The 22,032-nt window shown below is 45.0% G+C and overlaps 1 protein-coding gene across 1 annotated transcript; it reads left to right on the forward strand.

Annotated features, from left to right (window-relative positions):
* Positions 1 to 1,278: 1,278 nt before the first annotated feature.
* Positions 1,279 to 13,590, forward strand: CD40LG (CD40 ligand). The gene is made up of 5 exons (XM_010952519.3): positions 1,279 to 1,552; positions 3,387 to 3,518; positions 7,705 to 7,762; positions 9,587 to 9,649; positions 12,357 to 13,590. The coding sequence occupies exons 1-5, from the start codon at positions 1,397 to 1,399 to the stop codon at positions 12,731 to 12,733; spliced, it is 786 nt and encodes a 261-aa protein (XP_010950821.2). The 5' UTR covers positions 1,279 to 1,396; the 3' UTR covers positions 12,734 to 13,590.
* The last annotated feature ends 8,442 nt before the right edge of the window (positions 13,591 to 22,032 follow it).

The following is a 22,032-nucleotide window of genomic DNA, read 5'->3' on the forward strand; positions in this document are numbered from 1 at the left end:
GGGCGGGGAAGAGAGCAGATGGTAACTATGCAGATAGCATGCCTATCAGAGGTGCTGGTTACATTTCCTATTTGTCTCTCAAAACAATTTTATAGGAATCACCAAAGCAATCTTATCATGGTTTCTAGACCAGCTTGGGATGTGGGGTAGGGATTTCCATAGCTGCTTTTGTTTTGAAGGCAATCTGATAAGACAATCAAAAGCCATTTGGAAATGCGTAATTCTATACCCTTCTGTGATTCAATTTGTTGTCAAAACATTGGGTGTTTTTGATGCTGTTATTGTTCGTTTGTTCTTTACTAGTATGTAAGGAGTTGGCAGTTATTTGGAAAACTCATATCATAGGCTAAACAAATAAACTCAAGAGGAGAGTGTTTTTCTATTGCTTAAACATGTTTCAAAGATCTTTCATGCACATCTTTACCTGATTTCACAACAACCTCTAGGATAGGTGAGGTAGGCGCAACTACCCCTTTGGACAGGAGGAAGCTGAGATCTGGAGAGGTAAAGTGATTTGCTCGAGGTTGATAGCAATTTATTGGTAAAGCAAGGGCTAGAATGCAAGTGTCTTAACTGCAGCCTGTTTTTCCTATTCTGAACCGATAAATCGGCACCACCAATTATCTGATGGATTGGATCAATGTAGACAGGCAACCTGGCTAAATCAAGGTAACATTTCTACTTGCTTTAATCCCAGAGTTTTGGCCAGAATTCCCCCAAAACCCTACTTCTTTTGGCCTTGGAGAAGTAGATTTCTCTTGAATTATCTCTCCAGCTAAATTTTCTTTAATCATTGTCAGCCCTCCTTTTTGCTTTCCACCATGTACCCTTGACTTGGAAAGCTGCTGGGATTTTGTTGGATTTGAAGATGAAAGAAGTCTTAAGAAGCAGTTAGCTAGTGGTAAACCAGTCATAAAATCAATCCAAACTTGTGTTGATGTTTCTTTCTTTCCCCATATACTGGGTTCCCGCTTTACATTAGTAAGATTGAAATTGACATAGTCTGTTGCTGGTGGATTCATTTGTCACTTTCCTTGAAACGGGTGAACCCCAAAAGTTTGACAGAGATAGGAAAATACTGCCATTGTCTGTTAGGAAGTCTATGACATTTCAAGGCAAGAATGAATGTATGGAAGAAGAAACATGTTTCTTCTTTACTAACGAAAGGGAAAGCCTGGAAGTGAATGATATGGGTATGCTTTAAAAAAAAAAAAAAACCTTTACGTAACTTTTTTTGCTGGGAGAGAAGACCGCGAAGCACATTTTCCAGGAAGTGTGGGCTGCGACGATTGTGCGCTCTTAACTAATCCTGAGTAAGGTGGCCACTTTGACAGTCTTCTCATGCTGCCTCTGGCACCTTCTCGGTCAGAAGACATCACTTCAACTCTAACACAGCATGATCGAAACGTACAGCCAACCTTCTCCTCGCTCTGTGACCACTGGACCACCAGTCAGTATGAAAATTTTTATGTATTTACTTACAGTTTTTCTTATCACCCAGATGATTGGGTCAGCACTGTTTGCTGTGTATCTTCACAGAAGATTGGACAAGGTAAGATGGATCGTGTGCCTTTATGAAGTACATTTGGGGTTCTTAGTGATGGGTGGGTTCGTTGGTTTTAGTTCTACCCAAATGACAGACAATGGTAAGAACCCAAATAGATAAGTGGTCTTGTGGCAAAATGTTTGTAGTTTAGTTAATGAGGTAGTCTATTCTTGTCTCCTGGTCAAGAGTTTTGACTCCGGAGTCAAACTGCCTGAATTCAAATCTTGACTCTGTCCCCTACTAGCTCTGTGATCCTGGGCAAGTTAGTTTACATTTCTCTGCCTCAGTTTCCACACCTGAGAAATGGAGATGATAATGGTACCCAGCTCACAGTGAATCTATAACAGATTGACCCATAATGAATTTAACCTTGTGACGAGCTTAAAACAGAGCCGAGCACAAACTAAGCACTATGTAGCGTTAGCTGTGATTATTCGCTAAGATTTTGCTTAAAAAGTAAACTTTTTATTTCTGGTGGAGACAATTTTTTTTTCTTTTAAATTTTCCACTGGAGAAGCAGAATGTCAATTTGATCTGAAAATTCATAGTGTTTCAGGTTAGCATAGACATGGATAAGTCCCCAAATTTGCGGCCGTTTAGTAAAAGTGGCATTCTCTAATTCTTCACATGCTGATTGTAGTTGCAGAGTGCTCAGTTTCCCTCTGAGATGTTTTACATTCTTAAATAGTTGGACTTAAAGAACAAGAATGAAATAAATTAGTAGGATTGTTTGGCATTCTTAGGAAAAGATAATCATGAGGATTTATCTTGTTTTGATGCGTTTACCCACCTCCACTGATGGGTTATTTGCTGTGTTGATAAAATATCGATCATAGGTGAAAAGGAGAAATTTCATCAATTATTTGGCTGTTCCTAAAAGTCTGGATGTGGGAATTGTGGATGTACAGCATTTGGAGACTGCATTTTCTCAGGGACATTTGGGTGGCCTCTATTGGGATGCCAACGTTGGATTAAGACCATGAGGTTTTTTATCAGGATCAGGTGGAGCAGGGCCAATTGAGGCAATTTACTAGGTTACTCAAATTTGAGGTTTCATTGCTGAGAAAAGAGTGGGACTTTGAGTCTGGTTGTTTGTTTGTGTTTGGCCTGGTGGACTCTGCTAATCAAATGCCTGGACATTAAACCTCGTCTCTACAAGGGAAGTACTGGCCCGGGTAGACTCAAATTCACCCTGGCATTTAGGTGTTCTCTTAATGACAGTGAAAGCCGCCAGCTAACTGGATCTTGTTTTGAATCTAAAAATGTAATCTCAATACAAGAAAATGGCACAGATGTAGTTGACGATGAAACAAGTGATCTCTTTAAAAATGCAAATGTTTTCTACAAATACTGAAGTTAAAAAGAGTGATGTAATTAGAACTCGAGTAATTGACACATATTGCATATTAACTTCTTTTTCTAAAGCCCTGCATCACAAACACTAAAATGAAGTGGGCAAATCAGCTCAGCCAGAAAACTATGTTATAGACTGCGTTAATAATGGCCACTCATGACTGAAGCTATGGGAAATATAACCATTATAGAAAGTGGCTGCTAAAATACAAGGGAAAAGGTGATGAAATTTCATTAGGATAGCTGTGATTTCTGCCTAGCATTTCAGATATACGACATTTTCATTGCTGACTTTTGTCGTTTTTTTTTTTTAACAACTAATACCCAATATCAATAATCTGGTATAATAACTGGTTACTCCCCATGTATATCTGCAAAGTCCTCTTCGTGTTGTTGATGCCACGGCAGTGAATGGAGAGGCAGATGTCATTGGCGGCACTCTCCTTCAGAATTACAATTTCTCATGTCCCTGTTATTTCACAAATAGATAGAAGATGAAAGGAATCTTCATGAAGATTTTGTGTTCATGAAAACGATACAGAGATGCAACAAAGGAGAGGGGTCCTTATCTTTACTGAATTGTGAGGAAATTAGAAGCCAGTTTGAAGACCTGGTCAAGGTAAGGAGCTCAGTTATTGGGGAAAGAGTCATTGAAAAGTTTTGGTGGGGAAACCTGCTAGATCGGGAAACTGAAACCTGACAATGTAAGAGTTTAAACATTTGTTTTATATATATATATATATATATATATATATATATATATATATATATACACATACACATACATATGTACACACATATATACGTGGGTATGTGTATCCTCCCAAAAAGTAAAATCCTATGGTGAAAAGGGAAGGGAAAGTTGGAAGTGTGCTCATTCATAGGAATGTCTTTAAGAAGAACAAAAAAGCCTCTCTCTGGGGAAAATGTCCACTCTCATGGGCACATTTACCCGTACTCGGGAGCTCATCCATGCAGATGCCTCTGGAAAAATGATGAAGTCTGCCAAGTTTGGTTTTTGCATTTTCTCATCTTTCCATCCAAACCTTGATGCCTTCCCATTGTGGACCCATGGTCTGGTCCCCATTTCCCAGGGAAGCAATAACCACTGGCCTCTGGGGTGCTGGCAGCGGTTAAATAAGGCTTAAGGCTTAAGGCTTAAGGCAGGGTAAGGTGTTGCCTTTACTGGGGGCAGTGGGAACTTCATAACACTGACATACTCTAACATATGAAGGAACACGTCTCTTGTGGTGAGATTCCAAGTGTCATGTAAGGGAGATCGTTTCCTTTTCCTGTGAGGAGAGGGGTGGGGAATGCGTGATGGACCTTTTTAGGACTGCTCGACCCAGACCCCGTATAATACCACCTGCTCATGAAGCCCAGTCTGCTTGAAGGCCAATCAAGACCTGAGGCAGAGAGAGTTTGAAGATGGGTACCTAGAGCAAGAGTTTTCAGAACATTTCCTGAGGCTGTGCCTACAGTGTTAATTCCATCGCTGGAGACAAGGGGTCTCGGAGCTCTTCCTCCTGGGGTAGAACATCAAGAATTTCTGCCTGCTTCCCTCCCAAAACACTGAGTCAGATACCTTCCACGCTCAGGGAACTTTAGGGTCGAGAATAGGAGACCGCCCTTCAGGCTGAGGGCAGCTCTGGGCCAGGTGGGTGGGTATCTGGAGAAACCAACAGGAGTTAGTTCTCACACACAGCGTGTCATTTAACCCGGGAGTGAGGGGCCTGAGGTCTTATTTCTGAGCTTGTTCCTGTGCTCCTGTGTGTGTCATTTAATCCAGTAGTGAGGACTCCGAGAGCTTACCCTTGAGTCACCTGCAGGAATCAAAATGTAGCTCAAATCTGGGGCTGGCGCTTAGCTTCTTTACGCTAATTCAGGTTTTAGATGAAGACTCCTCTTTGTTGGAAGTGATCTGAGTTTCTCTGGCTCTTGGAGGGTTCTGGTCAGCATTACAGGGTATTGGGAGGTACTGCAAATTTAAATATGAATAAAGCCACTTTTAGACAATGGTTCCTAATCCAAATAGCATGTTCAATGGGCTTGGCTGTGTAACCTTGGGCAAATGACTTCACCTCTCTGGGCCTCACTTTTCTCATCTATAAAATGAGAGGGCTGAGATGATCTGTAAGGGCATGACCAGCTCTGACATTCGGTAATTAGGTGATCAGCCTTCAGCAGCCCCCACCACCGCCCCCGCCCCCGGATGGCAGTGAGAGTGGCTGTTGGTTTTTTTTCCCCTCCCTTTCTCTTTCTTACTGAGAGTTTTACAGTTGTATGGCCAATTCCTAATGGCTTGATTTCAGGATGGATAGATAAATCTTCCCAAATCAGCTACCCAGGATTAAGAGTAAGGAAAAAAGGTGGTTTGGTCTCTCTGCCCATGAAAAAATTGACAGCTCCAAAGTTTCACACTGTGACGGGCAGACCCTCTCAGGCATGTAAGCCAGATGCCTTTCGTGCAGCAGAGGAAGCCCCTTGGGTCTACTGCAGTGAGGTGGAATCAAAGTCAATGTCGTCTGCACCTATTATGTGCACGACCGTTAGACACAAAGTACTCCGGCCAGCCGATTCTCCTCCCATGACTGAGCCCCATTCTCATAACCATTCCCCCAAATTTCTCATTCTAAAACAAAATTTTGGACTTTTTTTAAACCCAACAGGTCAACTACAAAATAACCCCAAATTCGATTTTTATACTCCGAGCTAACATTTGCAGGCTCTCTGGGTCACACAGTCTGACTGTGACTGTGAGTAACCTAAGGTTTGAAGCTGGGGGCTCCAAATCATAGGACTTGAAGGGGTCTTGGAAATCATAAGATCCAAGTATCAACCCAGAGCTTGAGTCTTCTCCCCACAGTCCCTACCCAGTGGTCACTCGATCTCTGAACACCTTGAGTGACAAGGAACTAATTATTTCCTGAGAAAGGCAGCACCAAGCTTTTAGCCTTATGATAGGGTAAACGGAAGCAGCATTTTAAATGGTATGATTTCACCTTAGAACCGACTCCTCCGCCCCACTCCCTGCTAGAATGATCATTTTCATGGTGGTCTTCCCACCAGTGCCCGAGATGTCTTTAACAGCGTCACAGCATCTCCTTTTCCTGTTAACGGTCAACCTGTCCAGACCTGCCACATGGAGCTCCCACTAAGAGAGACATAACTCATTCCAGATTTTCTGAAAGTCAACTTGAAAAAGTCTTTCCATCAAGGTGGGGAGTGAAGCAAGAGGGAAAAAAAAAAGGGCTGCGGGGAGAGTGGTTGGGGGAAGTTCACGGAAAGGCAAGGCTGTGCGCATAAAAGGCAAAGTCTGCTGACTTCACGTTTTCGTCTTGGCCCAGCCCTGACACCAATGCAACCACCGGCCTAAAAGTATCTTAGCTTCAATCATCACACTCCATCTTTTGAAAAGACATGAAATACTCATTTGTTTGCTTGTTATCTCACAAACATTTTCCTGTCGCCGCGCGGCCGTGCTGACTGCCACGCTTCAGCTCAAGTGGAAAGTTGAGGTGCTGTGGCCCCTGAGAGCGTCCTGAGGCACAGGCTCCCCTCAGGCCCCGTGACTTACACCCTCCTGTGTGGCCCCTGTGCTCAGCCTACAACAGGACCCTCAAGAGTCACAACACTGACTTCTTTGGGGGGGCACGGAAAAGAAAGGCCCCATAGCAGGTGTATTGCAGGAATAGGAAGGCACACAAGACTCTGACTATCAGATGTGAAAATACTGTTGCCTCCCTCCTGCGTGTTCAGGGTACCGCGTGATGGTGAGGGTTAAGCCCGGCCCATGAGTGTGAGCGCACAGTGTCTACCCTTGGCTTCAGCCTCAGGCGCCATGGGGGACCTCATGCCAGCCAGGTCTTTTATTCAGTATCTTTCAATCCTTCAAATGGCGGCAGAAGCCTTTATTACCTTCCAACCTGTTAGCTCCTTTAAGTACCTCTAGCCTTCCTTCAGTTGCTAAGCGAGAAGAAACCCCTTAAGAAGTGCAGCATTTGCCTTGGGACCTCGGCGGCACTGGCAGGTGACCTGTGTTTCCTATATGCTGATTATTCTAAATAAATATGGGCCAGAGACACTGCTTTGGGAGAGATCCTACTGTTCTCCTTACTTGCTGCAGGTAATAATAAATCCTTCCTTCTCCTGCTAAAAATAAAAAGAAAAGAAAAGAAAAGAAAAGAAAAGAAAAGAAAAGAAAAGAAAAGAAAAGACAAGACAAGACAAGACAGGCCACACAAGGCAACCAGCAACAAGAGAATCTCTTCAGACTGCTGAAAGAGACAACACAATAAAAAATGTCTGAGGGTCTTGTCATAGTTTGGGATTTCTTCCTAAATTCAAACCTACTGTTCCCATTTCCCACTAGATTTCAGACCAATTTTATTCTAATAGAGACACACCTTGCTTTCTGTTTAATAATATTCTATATACCAGTTCCCCGGGTAGAATCAGCTCCCCATTCAGCATTATTGGTCAATACCTGTCAAAGCCAGGGAGGCTGGGGTCATAGGAAGGGGCAGGATCGCAGTCTTGGTCTGGGGAGAGCACTGGCAGACAATAAAGCTCCAATTCTCCTTCCAAGTTTACCCCTGGGCTTTCTCGGCTGTCGGCTCATCTGTCAGAGCCAGGGGCTCCCGATCAGTAAGATGGAATTAATGACAGGATCTGAGTCTACAGGGTAATCCTCACCAGAAACAGGCAACAGAGTAGTGACAGCTACCAAATGAATGGCACCTCTTTCTAAGGTTCCCCACCAGAGTTCCCATCAAAATGACCTTTTGCAATGATTCTTATTTTAGGATATAATGCAAAGCAAAGAAGTGAAGAAGAAAGAAAATAACTTTGAAATGCACAAAGGTAGGTGGCTCTTTACCGTTTCTATGAATACTTAACAACTAAAGGGAAGCTTTAGGCCAGTTATATTGGACAACCCAGTATCAAATCAGGGAACTGCTAGCCCTGGAAATAAAGCAGGAACACAACTGCCAAATCAACACCTTCTCTGGTGCCTGTGATTTGGAAAGGAATTGTATGGACATATTTAGGGAGAAGACTGTGCTCCTTTAATGCTGACGATACCAAGTAGGAAGAAATCTCATGATTTTCAACACTTTAATCAAAGCAACCATACAGCCTAGTACCACCTACAGAAGAGAAGATGACAAAGACAGGCATCATTTGGAGGCAGTGTCATTCATCACTTAGTGAGAACCATGTTTCACAGGGAACCAGTGGAGCCTCGGGGATGAAGGAGTGATTCAGTGTGACCACTCTGTTCTTTGCCCTGTTCTTCATATCAGAGGATCTCAAACAGCTCACGGTCAGAAGGGACCTTGACGGTTCTCCATCCTTGCACCATCCCCAGAGAACGAATCTTCTTCACAACAGCACTGACCACCTCGCCTCTGATCAAACATGCCCAGACACTTTCTATCTCATAATTCAGCCTGGTCCAGCTTTGAATGGCTCTAATAATTACAATAAGATTACCATACTACTCGAGAGAAGTCTTTTTTCCTCTGGAGTTAAAATTTGTTCCTGTAATCTCCACTCACTGAACCCAGTCCTGCTCTTTGGGGCCATACAGAACAAAGTATTATTCCTCTTCTACACAGCAGCTGTCCAGATGTTGAAAACAGCAATCATGGCCCCCAAGCCTTTTCTTCTCCAGGGTAAACCTCCTCCATGTCTTCCACTGTTCCTCTATGACCCTTTCTTGTCCTAGTCACCTCCCTTTCTGGACATACTAACTTTTCCTGTTCCTCTGAGAAGAAGTGTTCATAGATGATGCTATTAGAGAGACTACTATATCACAAAGTCAGTGAAAAAGACCATACGGCTTATGTAAATTTAATACAAAGAAATACATGCATACAACCATACAGAGCTACTGATACTGTTTTCTGAAGCAAAGAGTACTCAGAGCTTGCTGTAACTATTGGTCTGGATGCAAAGGGTCACCTGATTTCCATGAAGCTTTTGCTTTCAGAATGACGATAAAATATGTTGAGTGGTGCCATGGTGTCTGTTAATTGCAACGAAATTTGAGGTAACGGTTCATGTGGGTGCTACCTAGCCGACTTTGGGGAAGTGATAAACTTAAGAAAACTGGTCATTTAGGTCATACAACTTGACTCGATATTTCTAAGGCAACTACAGAGGGTCCAGCACCAGGCTCATGACTGGAAAAAAAAAAAAAGAAACTTTCACATATTGTCTGCACATCTAATTCAGGAGCAAGCCTTTTACATGAGCATTAGAGAGGGATACAGCAGTGTGGCCAGTGCTTGACCAAATCAGACACCATCAGCATCTTAGTAGCTAAGTGTACAGACATGACCTTGGGGCCCACTAAGACGACCAATAGATGGGAATTGTTCTTAAAAGCCAGATTCAAAATATGTTGAATGAAGATCAGCCTGTGTCAATCTATATACAGTGGAATCAAGTACTGAACAACTATTAGAAGAATGGGCTCAGTGGAAAGAGCCAATTCAATTGTTCAGATTTTAGAAGCCAACTTTTCCCTCTGTGAGGGGGATTTTGGGCCATCTTCTCTTTCCTTTCACATAACCTATCTAAGCACTGTCTCTAGTACACAGTTGTAGAACTAGACCGAATCATTCCATGACCCGTTTTGTGTTTCTTTGGCCTGACGGTTGGCCTTTGGTTTCATTACAGGTGATCAGGAGCCTCAAATCGCGGCCCACGTCATCAGTGAGGCCAGCAGTAAAACAGCATCTGGTAAGTCCAAAGCATCCGAGCATCAGCCACCTGAGGGGGAGGGCTAGGAGGCTAGAGCAATGCGCCTAATGATCAGGCTCCTCTCTTCCTCTGGGGCCCAAGTTACTAAGCTACCCGGACACCTCTTATGTGCTCGCCTTTGTCTTCAAGGTGGGCTCTAATGCACAGATGGGACTTGGAGGGACAAAGGAGGTGGGAAGCAATCCCGATGCTTTCATTATGTTCTTGCTCAATGGCTGATTCTAAATGATGAATTCCTGGGGGGAGGGGCCGTTATTCTGATAACATAGAAGAGACGGCAGGTTGTGACCTCCGGACTGGGAGCGTCCCTCATCCTAACCCCTCTTCACTGTGGGTAAATGGGCCTCAGGGGGTATTTCCTGCCATCTGTCAATCCCTGTATGACGCACACCGGCCTCACTGGGGCCAACCTCAGGGAAATGAAAGGTAAACTCATTCTGCAAAGATCACTAGGTGCCGGGACGTTAGATTTTCCAATGAAGTAACATTAGACGACATACTGTAATCTTTTCAACTCTGAATGGTTTTATTTCCATATACGTCCTGCCATCATTCGAGCCTTTAGATCTTTTTTTTTTCCCAAATCTGTACCTCACGGTAGCTGGTACTGGAGAATGTGTCGCATCTGATAAATGGATGGAAACATGCACATTAGCATAAAATTCCCCATCTTCATAGACGCAGTCCGAGGGCATCCGAGCAGTCTTTGACAACTTCAGCATGAAGAATTCTAAGTAGTGTTTGTGTGTGCACACACACACGTGTGTGTGTGTGTGTATGCATGTGTGTGACAGAGAGACAAAGACTCAGAGAGAGACACAGGGAGAGACAGAGAGAGAGGAAAGGAGTTATGGCCTCATCTCTGAGGTGGCTTGGGCTTCTCAGTGGGTGCAACACATACTTGGGTCTCCTGGATGGTAATACAGGAGAAAGAGCCCTGGAAAGGAAGTTTCTGAAGCTGAGGTTTAAGAACCATGACTACTTCTTGCTGGGTGACCTTGGGCAAGTCCCTTTACCTCCGTAGCAGTTTCCTGTCTCACTGACTTCATAGGGTGACTCTGAGCATCAAATCAGCTAATGAGGAAGAAAGTTATGCTGTCAAGCGCTATACAAGTGTAACGTATCATTGCTTAGCCTACTTTCCTGTAGTTTAGTTTAGCTGTCAGAAGAGTTACATAAAGCCCTTTTTTAATACCAGTTACTCCCACAGTATTTAATAATTCTGCCAAGTACCCCTTTCCCAGAAAACACACTTATGGGAGAATATCACAACTATCTCAGCATGTCTAGGGTGGCCACCTACATGACACCGTCTCATCCGGATTGGATGACAGCAACAGAGACATCTCCTAGAAGAATAGCTTGCCTTGGATAGATTTCACGGTGCTCACATTCGGCCGAAAGGCCCATGATGGCTAGCGGTTCTAGAGTATCACAGTAGGTCTGCAGGGGACCAGGTGGGAAGGTAGTCCCACTTTTCCCCCAACCCCAGTCCCAAACCTGTAAGTCCTACCTAGTCATGCTGCTACGAACTTGACCTACAATCCACAGCAAGGAAGAAAATTAGGTCCAAAAGGAAACTTTGCGGACTCAAAGAGAGGGGACCTGCCCTTGTTTTCTCAGTCAGGTGGTCCAAAAGTGAAAACCTCATAATGAAGCATCATTTCTAGAGTGGTCTGGACCTGTCGGGCGACTCAGGATGGCTTTCCTAATTACTAAAGGATGAGTTTCGAGAGGTTGGGTCTTGTACCCTGATAGACCTAAGACCACCAAATAGGAGTTACCAAAAAAAAGCTCAAGGAAGCAAATGCATCAATACTTTCACTTCTCCCCAACCCCCACCCCCAGCAGTCTAGCTCTCTGTGGGAGCTGAGATTTGAAATCGGGTGCACACACTACTTTGAACCCACTCAACATCTCAAAATGGCACATTGCTGGTGGGTACTCCGTCTTAGCCACAAGAACACAGGCACTTTCAAGTTGGTGGCGCCCACTACAATGGAAGATCAAAACACACAGTGAAATGACAGGTTTATTTTCATACTTCCTTGCCTAATTTTAGTCCCTACTGTGGGAGGCGGGTCGGGTTTGCAAGAGCATGATCAGGTAGGAAGAAGTGGGGTCTTGCCTTTTCTCTGTGCTGAGGCTGAGCTAGGAAGATAGGCTTTGACTTTGTAAAATTCAAGAAAAGCACAATACGGCTGTTAATATTAGCAAGGACTTTGAATAGTTTGGCACACGTAATTTACGAGGTGGGGTTATGAAGTCATGCACGCTTTCTCAAGTTCAAGGACAAACTGGCTTTCCAAGCGCTAAAGGGAGAAGGAAACTCACTGTGCATTGTTACTTTAGTTAATCTTCACAAGTCTCTGAAATAGGCTGTACTATTAGCCCCGTGTTACAGGTGAGGAACTGAAGCTCAGGGAGATTCAGTGACTTGCCCCGGCTTGAATAAAGCCTGCAGGACTGGAACCCAGCTCCTCCTGCCTGTGCAGCCTATGCTGACAGGTCGGCCAGAGCCCCTACGTAGACTCTGAGGGTTGGAGGGGTCCTTAAAGAATCCCTGACGCCCCAAACTTCCATTCATAAATGAAGCCACTATTCCAATATTAAGCTGTACTTTCTGTTAGAATGTCAAATGTGCGTGCTGCACCTCACCACGGGTCTTCCCCCCTCTCTGTTACAGTTCTACAGTGGGCCCCCAAAGGATACTACACCCTAAGCAGCAACTTGGTCACCCTGGAAAACGGGAAACAACTGGCCGTTAAAAGACAAGGACTCTATTACATCTACGCCCAAGTCACCTTCTGTTCCAATCGAGAAGCTTTGAATCAAGCGCCTTTCATAGCCAGCCTCTGCCTGAGGTCCACAGGTGGATCGGAGAGAATCTTACTCAGAGCTGCAAACACCCACAGTTCCTCCAAACCTTGCGGGCAGCAATCCATTCACTTGGGAGGAGTCTTCGAATTGCAAGCCGGTGCTTCGGTGTTTGTCAACGTGACTGATCCGAGCCAAGTGAGCCACGGGACGGGCTTCACGTCTTTCGGCTTACTCAAACTCTGACCGGTGTAAGCTGGCAGGCTGTGGCTGGGCTGATGCTGGCAGCCTTCACCATACAGCAAAGCAGTTAGGACCACCCCCTGTTGAACTGCCTATTTATAATCCCAGGACCCTCCTCATGGAAAACTATTTATTATACATCCCGAGGCATGTAGGGCTGCAATGAGTGACTTATGGGACAGGTGAGACCCAAACAGGCCCTGTTCCTTAAGAGCTTATAGTCCGAAGCGGCAGCCCCACTGATGCAGACACCCGGAGAGTCCTATGAAATGACGAGGCCATTGCACACAGGTTGAATTCTGAGTAAACAGCAGAAAATTAGCCAAGTTTAGTTGTGTTTCTTTGCATGCAGGGTCTTTCAGTGGAGAATGTATTTAATTCCTCGGTCAAGATGCCGAAGGGAAAGAGGGAGCCTCAGGTCACATTCAGTTCTGGTTGGTTCTGGGTCCCTGTGACCCCGAAGGAGGGGGCAGACTTTAGAAAGTGTAATACGGTGGAGAAACAAAAACCTGTCCCCCACCAGCCACCCGGACCTTCATTCTCTTTCTCTCATTCTCTCTTCCTCTCTCATACACACACACACACACACACACACACACACACACACACACTCACTCACTCACACACAGAGTCAGGCTGTTGCTAATCAAGTGTCTTATTTCAACCTGGTTTGTCTCCACCGCTGTCGATGGGACGGGGCGGGGCAGAGAGGGCCGCTCAGAGCCTGCCCCCTCCTCCTCCAGAAATGACTGTATTTAAAGGAAATCTATTGTATCTACCTGCAGTCCCCGTTGTTTCCAAAGTGAACCTGTGATTATCTTGTTATTTATTTTGTGAGTAATAAAGACCTCTTAACATTATTGTTGTTATTGAGCGTCTGAAGCCCCAGGCCGGGCTGGGGGGAGGGGGAGGGGGAGGAGGAATCATTTGGAGGGAATGTTCCCAACCTTTATGATGTTTTCATAAACTTGCTGCTGAAACTCGTGGTGCCACAAACTATCAGCACGAAGCACGCTCGCAGAAAGGCTGGGAGCGCCTTCAGTGGATGGATGTCATGGAAGCCAATTTACTGAAAGGCTTGCTCTGGAAAGGTTGCAGGGGATTGAAAAGAGCCTGGGTTTTTTCTTGATTCCTCACAGCTCAGCAAAGCCAGAGGGCCGGCCTTAAATGAGAATCGGTTGCTTATCTTTAAGTGGTTCCACCTTAGGCAAGGGGACACGGCAAGGGACAAAGTGAGGGGAAGTATTGGTCCCTCGGTCTTGTCACCTCCGATTGAGGGGTTTTTCATGTAAGCAGCTGCATCATCCTTCCTGGAAGCAAACACATGTCCAAACAGGAAAACATTCCTGCAGCAACAAGAAAGGGAAGTGAGGAGAGGTGAGGCAGCTCCTGGCCACGGCCCCTGCCGTCAGGCCTCTGGACGGCACAGTCCATTTCTTGGCTGAGCGACTTGGAAGATGCTCAGAGTGGGAATTTCTAACCCAGGCTGAAGTCATGCTAGACAAACTTGCTTGGTTGTGCACTTTCTCCGACGAGAGCACTTTGGGATGAGCAGGAGTGACGTTCGTTGATCAGGAACTCAGGGAGGTGGCCACAGTGCTATCCTGTGTCTGGAGCAAAGATCCTTCTACGGTGTTGCCCTCAGCATGGGAGACTTGGGGCAGGCGGGCAGCGGCTGTGGCAGCGTGAAGACGCTGGGCAGGATGCTGTCACAGGTAAGCAGGGCCCTGTCCAGCTGAGGGGACACCTTGGCCCAGTCCAGAGAGAAGACAGGACACAGGCCATGACTCTCCCTCCCTCGCGGCAGCTGAGGGCCCAGCTTGCCTGGGTGAGACGATGGGAGCGGGGCTGATGAGAGGCCTTCCCCGTCTAGGAGGGTTCGTGAGAAGGGAATCCACGTCCAGGCTGGACACATCGTTGAGTCTTTACAGGCGCACGTCCTCTGAGTGAAACCGGCCGCCGCCTTCTTCTCTGGGAATCACTGTCTTCCAGAGGACCCCCACCTCTGGTAACCAAGTGGCTGACGCTATCTGTTATCAACAATTTCTTGGCCGTCTCCTCTGCTCCCAGGTTTGCTACTGCCCTGTAAATGCCACGCCCCACAGCCCCAGCCCAGAACGCTCTCCTAAGCTTCAGCCTCACAGAGACAGGTGCCTTCAGCCTCTCAGACCGCTTCCTCCTGAGAGCAGCCTCACCCTTCCCGAGAACTCCGGCCCGTCCTCCGCCTCCTCTTCTTGCCCTATGTGCTCACAGGGGGCTGTCTGTCCCAGCTCCTGGGGTTAGCAACCCCCTTGCTGCTGCTAATGTCTTGCCTTCAGTCGTGACCTGCCCCCTAGAGATGGTCCCTGACTGCCCACATTTCCAAATGGTGGGTCCAGAATGTCAGATCCAAGGCATCCAAAAGGGACACGATCTTCCCTCAAAATCCTGGGATCTCCTTTCAGTGTTTCCCATTCCAGCGAGTGGCCGCCCCCACTGCCCCGCTTCCCAAGCCAGAAACCAGGCTTGTATCTCACCGTCCTCACTCCCATGTCCAACTCCACCAGCCAGACACATCAACCCTACTTCTTAAATACTTCTGAAATTCATCTACTTCTTTCTATGTCTGCTGCCATGATCCTAGTCCACACTCCCGCCATCTCTCTTCTAGAATACCACGGCAGCCTCCTAGACCCCCTGTCTCCACGCCTTCTCCCTCCCCATGCTCCGTGCACAGCCGGAGCAAAACATTCAGTTCAGCTGTCACCACTCCCCCACTTCTTCATGACCTTAGAATAAGGACCAAAATAATTAACTTCTTTCCTCTCCTACCAGTATCTCTTTCAGGGTCTTAAGTTCCAACTTTCAGTTCCTCTAAGCAAGGCTACAAATGCTTTCCCACCTTAGGACAAAGGCAGGCTTTTTTCTCTGCTTGGAACACCCCTCCCCTCTCCGCTGGCCCCACACCTCGGCTACACAGCACTGACGTGGTCGAGGTGTTTCCTGCTATGCTGGGACCCACCTGAGGACCGAGACATTGTCTTGTTCACCATGGTAACTTCAGTGTCTACCCCATGGTCTGGCACAGAATTGGCCCTTTATTCATTGCATGAAGGAATCAATGAATGAATACATATAGCTGCTTCTAACTCAGTAGTCCATGAGGTAGTTCTGTGTTGGTGAAAGCAAGAATTCGCAATACTTTCATTATGTCAAAAATATCCATATGATAAAATATACTCAGGGAGTAGAGAATGACTAAAAATCATACTGTAGATAAAAATAGATAATATTTTTATTATACTTTGCAAAATAGTACAAGAGAGTTAGCAAAATAGTACAGGATGTTGGTTCCAAACTTCAATCTTTTCAAAGTTGTTCCAAAAAATGACAAGGCCTTGGGTACACTTCTGATTTACCTATAATAGTCTGATCATAAATTATCGAATTTAATTCCATTTTCATGAACGTGTCACTCTGTATTCCATCTAAGGGGTAGGGGGGAGGAATGGTTGAAATGACTTTTATTTCCAGATGAATATAAAATAAACAAAGTATAAAACATGACTGTCTCTGTTCCATGATAGGAAGTAAATGGCTACAAAAGACAGTCTTGCCTGGCAAGCTGTCAGTACAGGGTGCCCCAGTTAAAGGGAAACAACATATAGACACCTGGGCTCCAGAAGGGAACACATTTTGTGTTGAATTGGACTATTTCCATAGGGCCTGAGACCATGTGTTAGAAGCTACAGCACCCTTTGGAGCAGCCTGAAGTACTCTGACACAGAAACATAGAACATGATTGTTACGTTCTTTTTCTCTGTGAAACACGTCTCCATTAAAAAAACAAAACAAAACAAAACCAGAAATTTTCATTGTAGGGCAGTGGTTAAGTCTGGAGTCAAACAGATAGTCTTAATCTTGGCTCCACAGTTTTACCAACTTTATAACCATAAACAAAGTCACATCATCTCCTCCAGGCCTCATCATTCTCGTCTGTAAAGTGGGGTTGATGAGAATACTTGCTTTGCAAGGTTTCTTAGGATGTGACGAGACCATTCACAGAAAGTTCCCTGCAGAATCTGCTCTCTGGAACAGACCATCAGATAAAGAGCACTAAGGTGGACCCCCACATGGCCCCCAGCACACCAGTCTGCACCCAGTGCTGTAGGTAGACCAGACGACATCTTAAAATGATTGAAACCTCTGAGACCAAGGAGAATGCCTGGCAGCCCAGGTACACATGAAAAGCATCGCCCATGTAGTAGACCAAAGACCACACCCAATGGGAAACAAAATGAAAGCAAAAAAAAAAGAGAAGGTTAGAACATATACCGAACACTAGAGTAGATCTGTGTGTAGCAAAGACTTTCTTAGTTTCATTGTCAAAAACAATTAATTGTTGGAGGATAAGGGTTCCCAAATTTTTCAGCAGGTTTGGGCAGTTCCATCTTTAGGATATTTAAGAAGGTGTCTTTAAAAAAAAAAATCTATGATCATTGATTTCCAATCTAAAGGATATCAGCACACAAACTTCCCGCTTCCCTACTACACTCCTCTGAGTAACCCCTGCAGGCAATTCAGCAACTCTCAAGAAAACTCCCGGAGTTCCACTGAATTATCCATCACATTTTCCTAAGGTAATCCCACTTAAAGTCCAATAACATTTGGTCACAAACTCTACTCTTATCTTCTGTACCTCTCTGACTGTAAACAACCTGAAATCCAACATGTAACTTTCAATACATCTTAGATCTGTTTCACATGTTTTGTTACTACTAAGAGTTAAAGATTTGTTTTCTAGCCATCCACCCACCCATCCCACACTGAGATGACACGTTCTGTGCTAAGCACGTGATAAATAGGATCCAGTCACTGCCCTCAAGGAACTCATAGAATTTTGCAGAACAGGTGTGCAAACGTTTAAAGCCCAGTGTCAGTGCTGCAGCGGGTGTAAGGACCGGTGTCACAGGAAATACAAAGGAAACACACGTAACTCAGACAAGCGGGGGAAGGCCGGTGTCAGGAAAGGCTTTGCAGGACCGGTGGCACAGAATGAGTCCTGGAGGATGTCGGAGGGAGGAGGGGCCCTAGGGAGGAAAGGATTCCCGGAGGGAGAGAGTAGAACATGGAACGTGGGGAAGCACAGAGGTGTGAAGACTGAGAAAAGGTTCCGGTCAGCAGGCAGGAGGCATTCGTTCACAGAGGGTCTGGGGTGAGAAAAAATCTTGGTGTCCAGGCCAAACAGCTCATGCTGAAGCCCAATCTAGCAACAGCCTTTGTGCTCATCTGGCAGAGATAACTTGCCCTCTGGCCTGCTTGCCCGGAGGGGTTTGCTCTACCGCAGCTGAGGAGGAAGCTGGGTCACTAACTGGACCCTGCAGGCTTGGGGGTTGCAGAAGCTTGGAACCCCAGTGGGCTTCTGCTGTTGGCACCAAGGCAAGTCTTCACAATTCTCTCAAACAGCAGAGGCCTCAAATTATTTGGAACGTTGGCTCATTCAACAAATATTTATTGAGGAGGTGCTATGGGCTTGACCCTGCATCAGGCTGGGAATTCACACGGATAAATTTACTGGAAAAAAGATACAAGCAAATCAAGTGCACTGTGATGACTGAGCAAAAAGGGATGCTGGAGTCTGGATTTCCTGAGGAGGCAATGTTTGAGCTTTTAAGAAAAATTTATTTAAAAATCATTTCAAACTTACAGGAAAGTTGCAAATATAGAAATAGTACAAGGTAAAACTGGTTTCTGAATCATTTGAGAGGAAGTTGCGTTCATCATGGCCTTCACCCCTAAATACTTCCCTGTGTATTTCCTAAGAATAAAAATAGTCTTATTTATAACCACAGCACTGTTACCTTCAGTAAACTTAACATTGATACTAAGCCTCCATTTATATTCCAGTTCAGGTAAGTGAGCCAATAATATCCTCTCCAGCACAGGATCCAGTCTAGGGTCGAGCATTGCATTTAGTTGTCATGTCTCTTCAGTTGCCTTTAATCTGCAATATTTCCACAGCCTTTGTCTTTAATGACATTGACATTTTAGACTAATATAGTAACAATCTGTCCCCTTTAAAAAAAGAATGTTCCTTATTTTGAGCTTGTCTGGTGTTTCCTTCTGTTTAAATTCAAGGTATGCTTTCCTGGATGGAAAACTCCACATTAAATGATGTTGTGTCCTTCTTAGGGTTTCATGTCTGGAGGCACACGATGGCCATTTGCCTCTCATTGTTGATGTGAACTTTGATCACTCAGGTAGGGTGCTGTCCAATCACTATGGTTACTATTTTCCACCTCACAACTAGTTCTCCTTGGGGAACCGCTTTAAGGCCATGCAGATAACGTGCCCATCATCAACGTTTCCCCCTGTATTTATTTTTGCCTGAACTGGTCTTTACTGTGATGATTGCAAAATGGTGATCTTTCCAACCTCAGTGTTCCTTCCACGTTTACCAGTCACCGCTCAGCACAGTCCTGTAAACGAGAGTCTTCCTTTTCTCCCCATTTATGCATTTACTATCATAGACTCATAGATTTCTACTTTTTCCAATGTTTTCCAACTCATTACTGTCTCTATTTTGGTGCTCAAATTTGCCCTTCTTTGGTCAGTAAGAGCCTTTTCAAGTTGGCACCTACGTCTCCGTAATATGCCCCTATCGTATTTTTGGACATTACTTCTTGGCACAAGATATTCCAGGTGAATCTTGTACTTTTCCTGCCTCAGTCAGAGAATCAGCCATTTCTCCAAGGATCCCTGGGTCCTTTCAGTGAAGAGTACTGTGTTTAGAAACCAAGTTCTGGGCACTAGCTGTGTGCCTCGCTATTATGATGTCACTTCTCCTAAGAAATGCATGTGTTTATATACACATATGTACGCACATACATATTAAAGCTGTCAGCTTTAGCAAATAAAAATTCAGGATACCCAGGTATATTTGAACTTCAGGTAAACATTGAAAACCTTAGTATAAATATATCCCATGCAATATTTGGGACATGATCTATGCCAACATATTTGATGTACAGCTGAAATTCAAATTTAACTGGATGTCTGGTATTTTATCTGGCAATTCCAATAGATTCAAACATACATACTACTTATGTATAAATGTACACATACCCATGCCTATACACATATATCTGTGCATTTTAGAAATCATTAGCTCAGATAGATACTTGAGCCAACTCTAAATGGAAAGGAAAGAATTTGCTTGATGGACAGGGATGAGAAAGGGACTCTAGGCAGGACAAATGGCATTTTATGAGACAAGAGAAATTCAAGGAGATTAAACTTTACTGAGTGTGGTGGGGAGTAGCAAGAGATTATGTTTTTAAATGAGGACATAGAAGAATGACATAGATATTTTAGATAATCATCCTGTTGGCACCGAAGAGGCCAGACTACAAGAGGCAAAGGGATGCAACAGCTTGAGGATGAGATGTCAAGTGGCAAAAATAGGCAATGGAGGATAAAGGTCCATGGGGCCACAGTAGAGTTTAAAATGTTAAGACTTGATGAATAGACATCTAAAGGGTTAATGTATAAATGTCATACAGGGTTAAAGGAAGGGAAGGAATGAAGGATAATGCCTGTTTTTCTGGTTGGGGCAAGTGGACAGGAATGCTGTTCCCTGGGATAGGAAACACTGGAGGAGCAGACTTGGGACCAGGCACAAGGAGTCCAGTTTTGGACATGCTGAGTTTGAGGAGCTGTAGGACATCCAAGCTGAGATGTCCAGAAAGTAGCTGCCTCCATGGGTCTGGAACTCAGGCAAAAGATCAGGATGGAAAAATATGGACAAGGGAGTCATCTGCATTTTGACAAATGAACTTCTACGAGTAGACAAGACTGTCCAAGAAGAGGCTATGGAAAGCACATCAAGGGTCAGCAACGTTCGGGGGGGTAGGCAGGAGGCAGGTCCAGGAAAGGAAACTGAGGGGGTGGTCAGAAGGGTTGAATGAATGCCAGGAGAGTTGGGCTCATGAAGGCCAAGGAAGGAGAGATCTATCAAGGAGGCAAGCGTCAAATACTGCCGAGAGTTCAAGATAGGTACTGAAAGGGCTCCCTGGATTTGTCAACAAGAGCTCATCAGTGACTTCACAAGAGTTGATGTCAAGGTAGAAGCTGACTTAGCAAGTGCCAAGGACAGAGGAGGAAATGCAGTAGAAAGAGCATGGATTAGGGAGGCAGATAGACTTGGGTTTCAAGTCCCTGCTCCACACAGACTAGCATATTCAACCTCTGCACCCCTGTTCACTTGTGAGATGGGGATAACAATAGTGAATACCTCATGGAGTTGTTGTGCCGGTTACAGGAGCTTATCCACGTAAAACAGTACAGGGCTTCCCCCATGGGCGGTGCTGTGTTATAGCCATTGCTTCAGCGTAGGAAACATAAAGCAGAAAGGTAACATTAGGTGCCTACAAAACTGCTGGCTATAGAAGGGGACGTCAGGGGGCTTCCATTAGACTAATGGCTTCAGGGTCATGCATAACACTGTAGCTGTGATCCAAATCTAGTTTCGGAAGATGCTGCTGCTACCACCATCACTGCTGCCACTCTGATCTCCCAAACTGTGAATAGATACACTGGACTGTAGAAGCCACGAACATATCCTTGGAACTGCCTGCCAGCCACCAAGCCCCTGGAAGATGGCCTTTGCCTACTTGAAGCTTTTCACACATTGTGCAAAGGCATCTCATTAACTGAACTGAAAATATATCAGAACCTGCATTGTATCTGGAACTCTAGCTGCAAGGGAGTCTGGAATATGTATTTTTTTTTTCAGACTTCAGGGATGAGGTGGGGACAAAAAGGGGGATGGATGGATGCTGAGTAGCAACAGATAATATCCACGGTATCTGTCTTGAGGTGGAGCAAATATTTTCACCCTGACTGCTGACACCAGCATTCCAATTGTGGCCAAAATCCTGCAAAATATAAAGAGGGGTGGGAACAAGACTGAAGATAAAGGGATAAGCCTGGACAGGAAAGTGAGTATCCCTTTTTCTAATATTGGAAGGAAAATGGTGAGAAGAGGTACAGATAGTTGATAGGTTGGGGCCAGGAGGAGAGGGGTGGAAAGTTCTGGAAGGTTCTGTCTCGTGGTCCATATTATCTCTGTTAAGTGGGGAACAAATATCATCTGCCCTGAGTGGGAAAGATAGAAGCTGGCTAGGGGGCCTGATGAGAGTGGGCAGCTAACAAGGGAACGGGAGAGGAAGCTGACGCAGCATAAGAAATCCTTCTGCACACCAGATAGCAAAACAAAAACAAAAACAAAAAAAGAAGTAGAAGAAGAAGAAGAAACACAGGAC

This window comes from Camelus bactrianus, chromosome X, assembly GCF_048773025.1.
Source record: "Camelus bactrianus isolate YW-2024 breed Bactrian camel chromosome X, ASM4877302v1, whole genome shotgun sequence".
In the NCBI taxonomy this organism is placed as follows: domain Eukaryota; kingdom Metazoa; phylum Chordata; class Mammalia; order Artiodactyla; family Camelidae; genus Camelus; species Camelus bactrianus.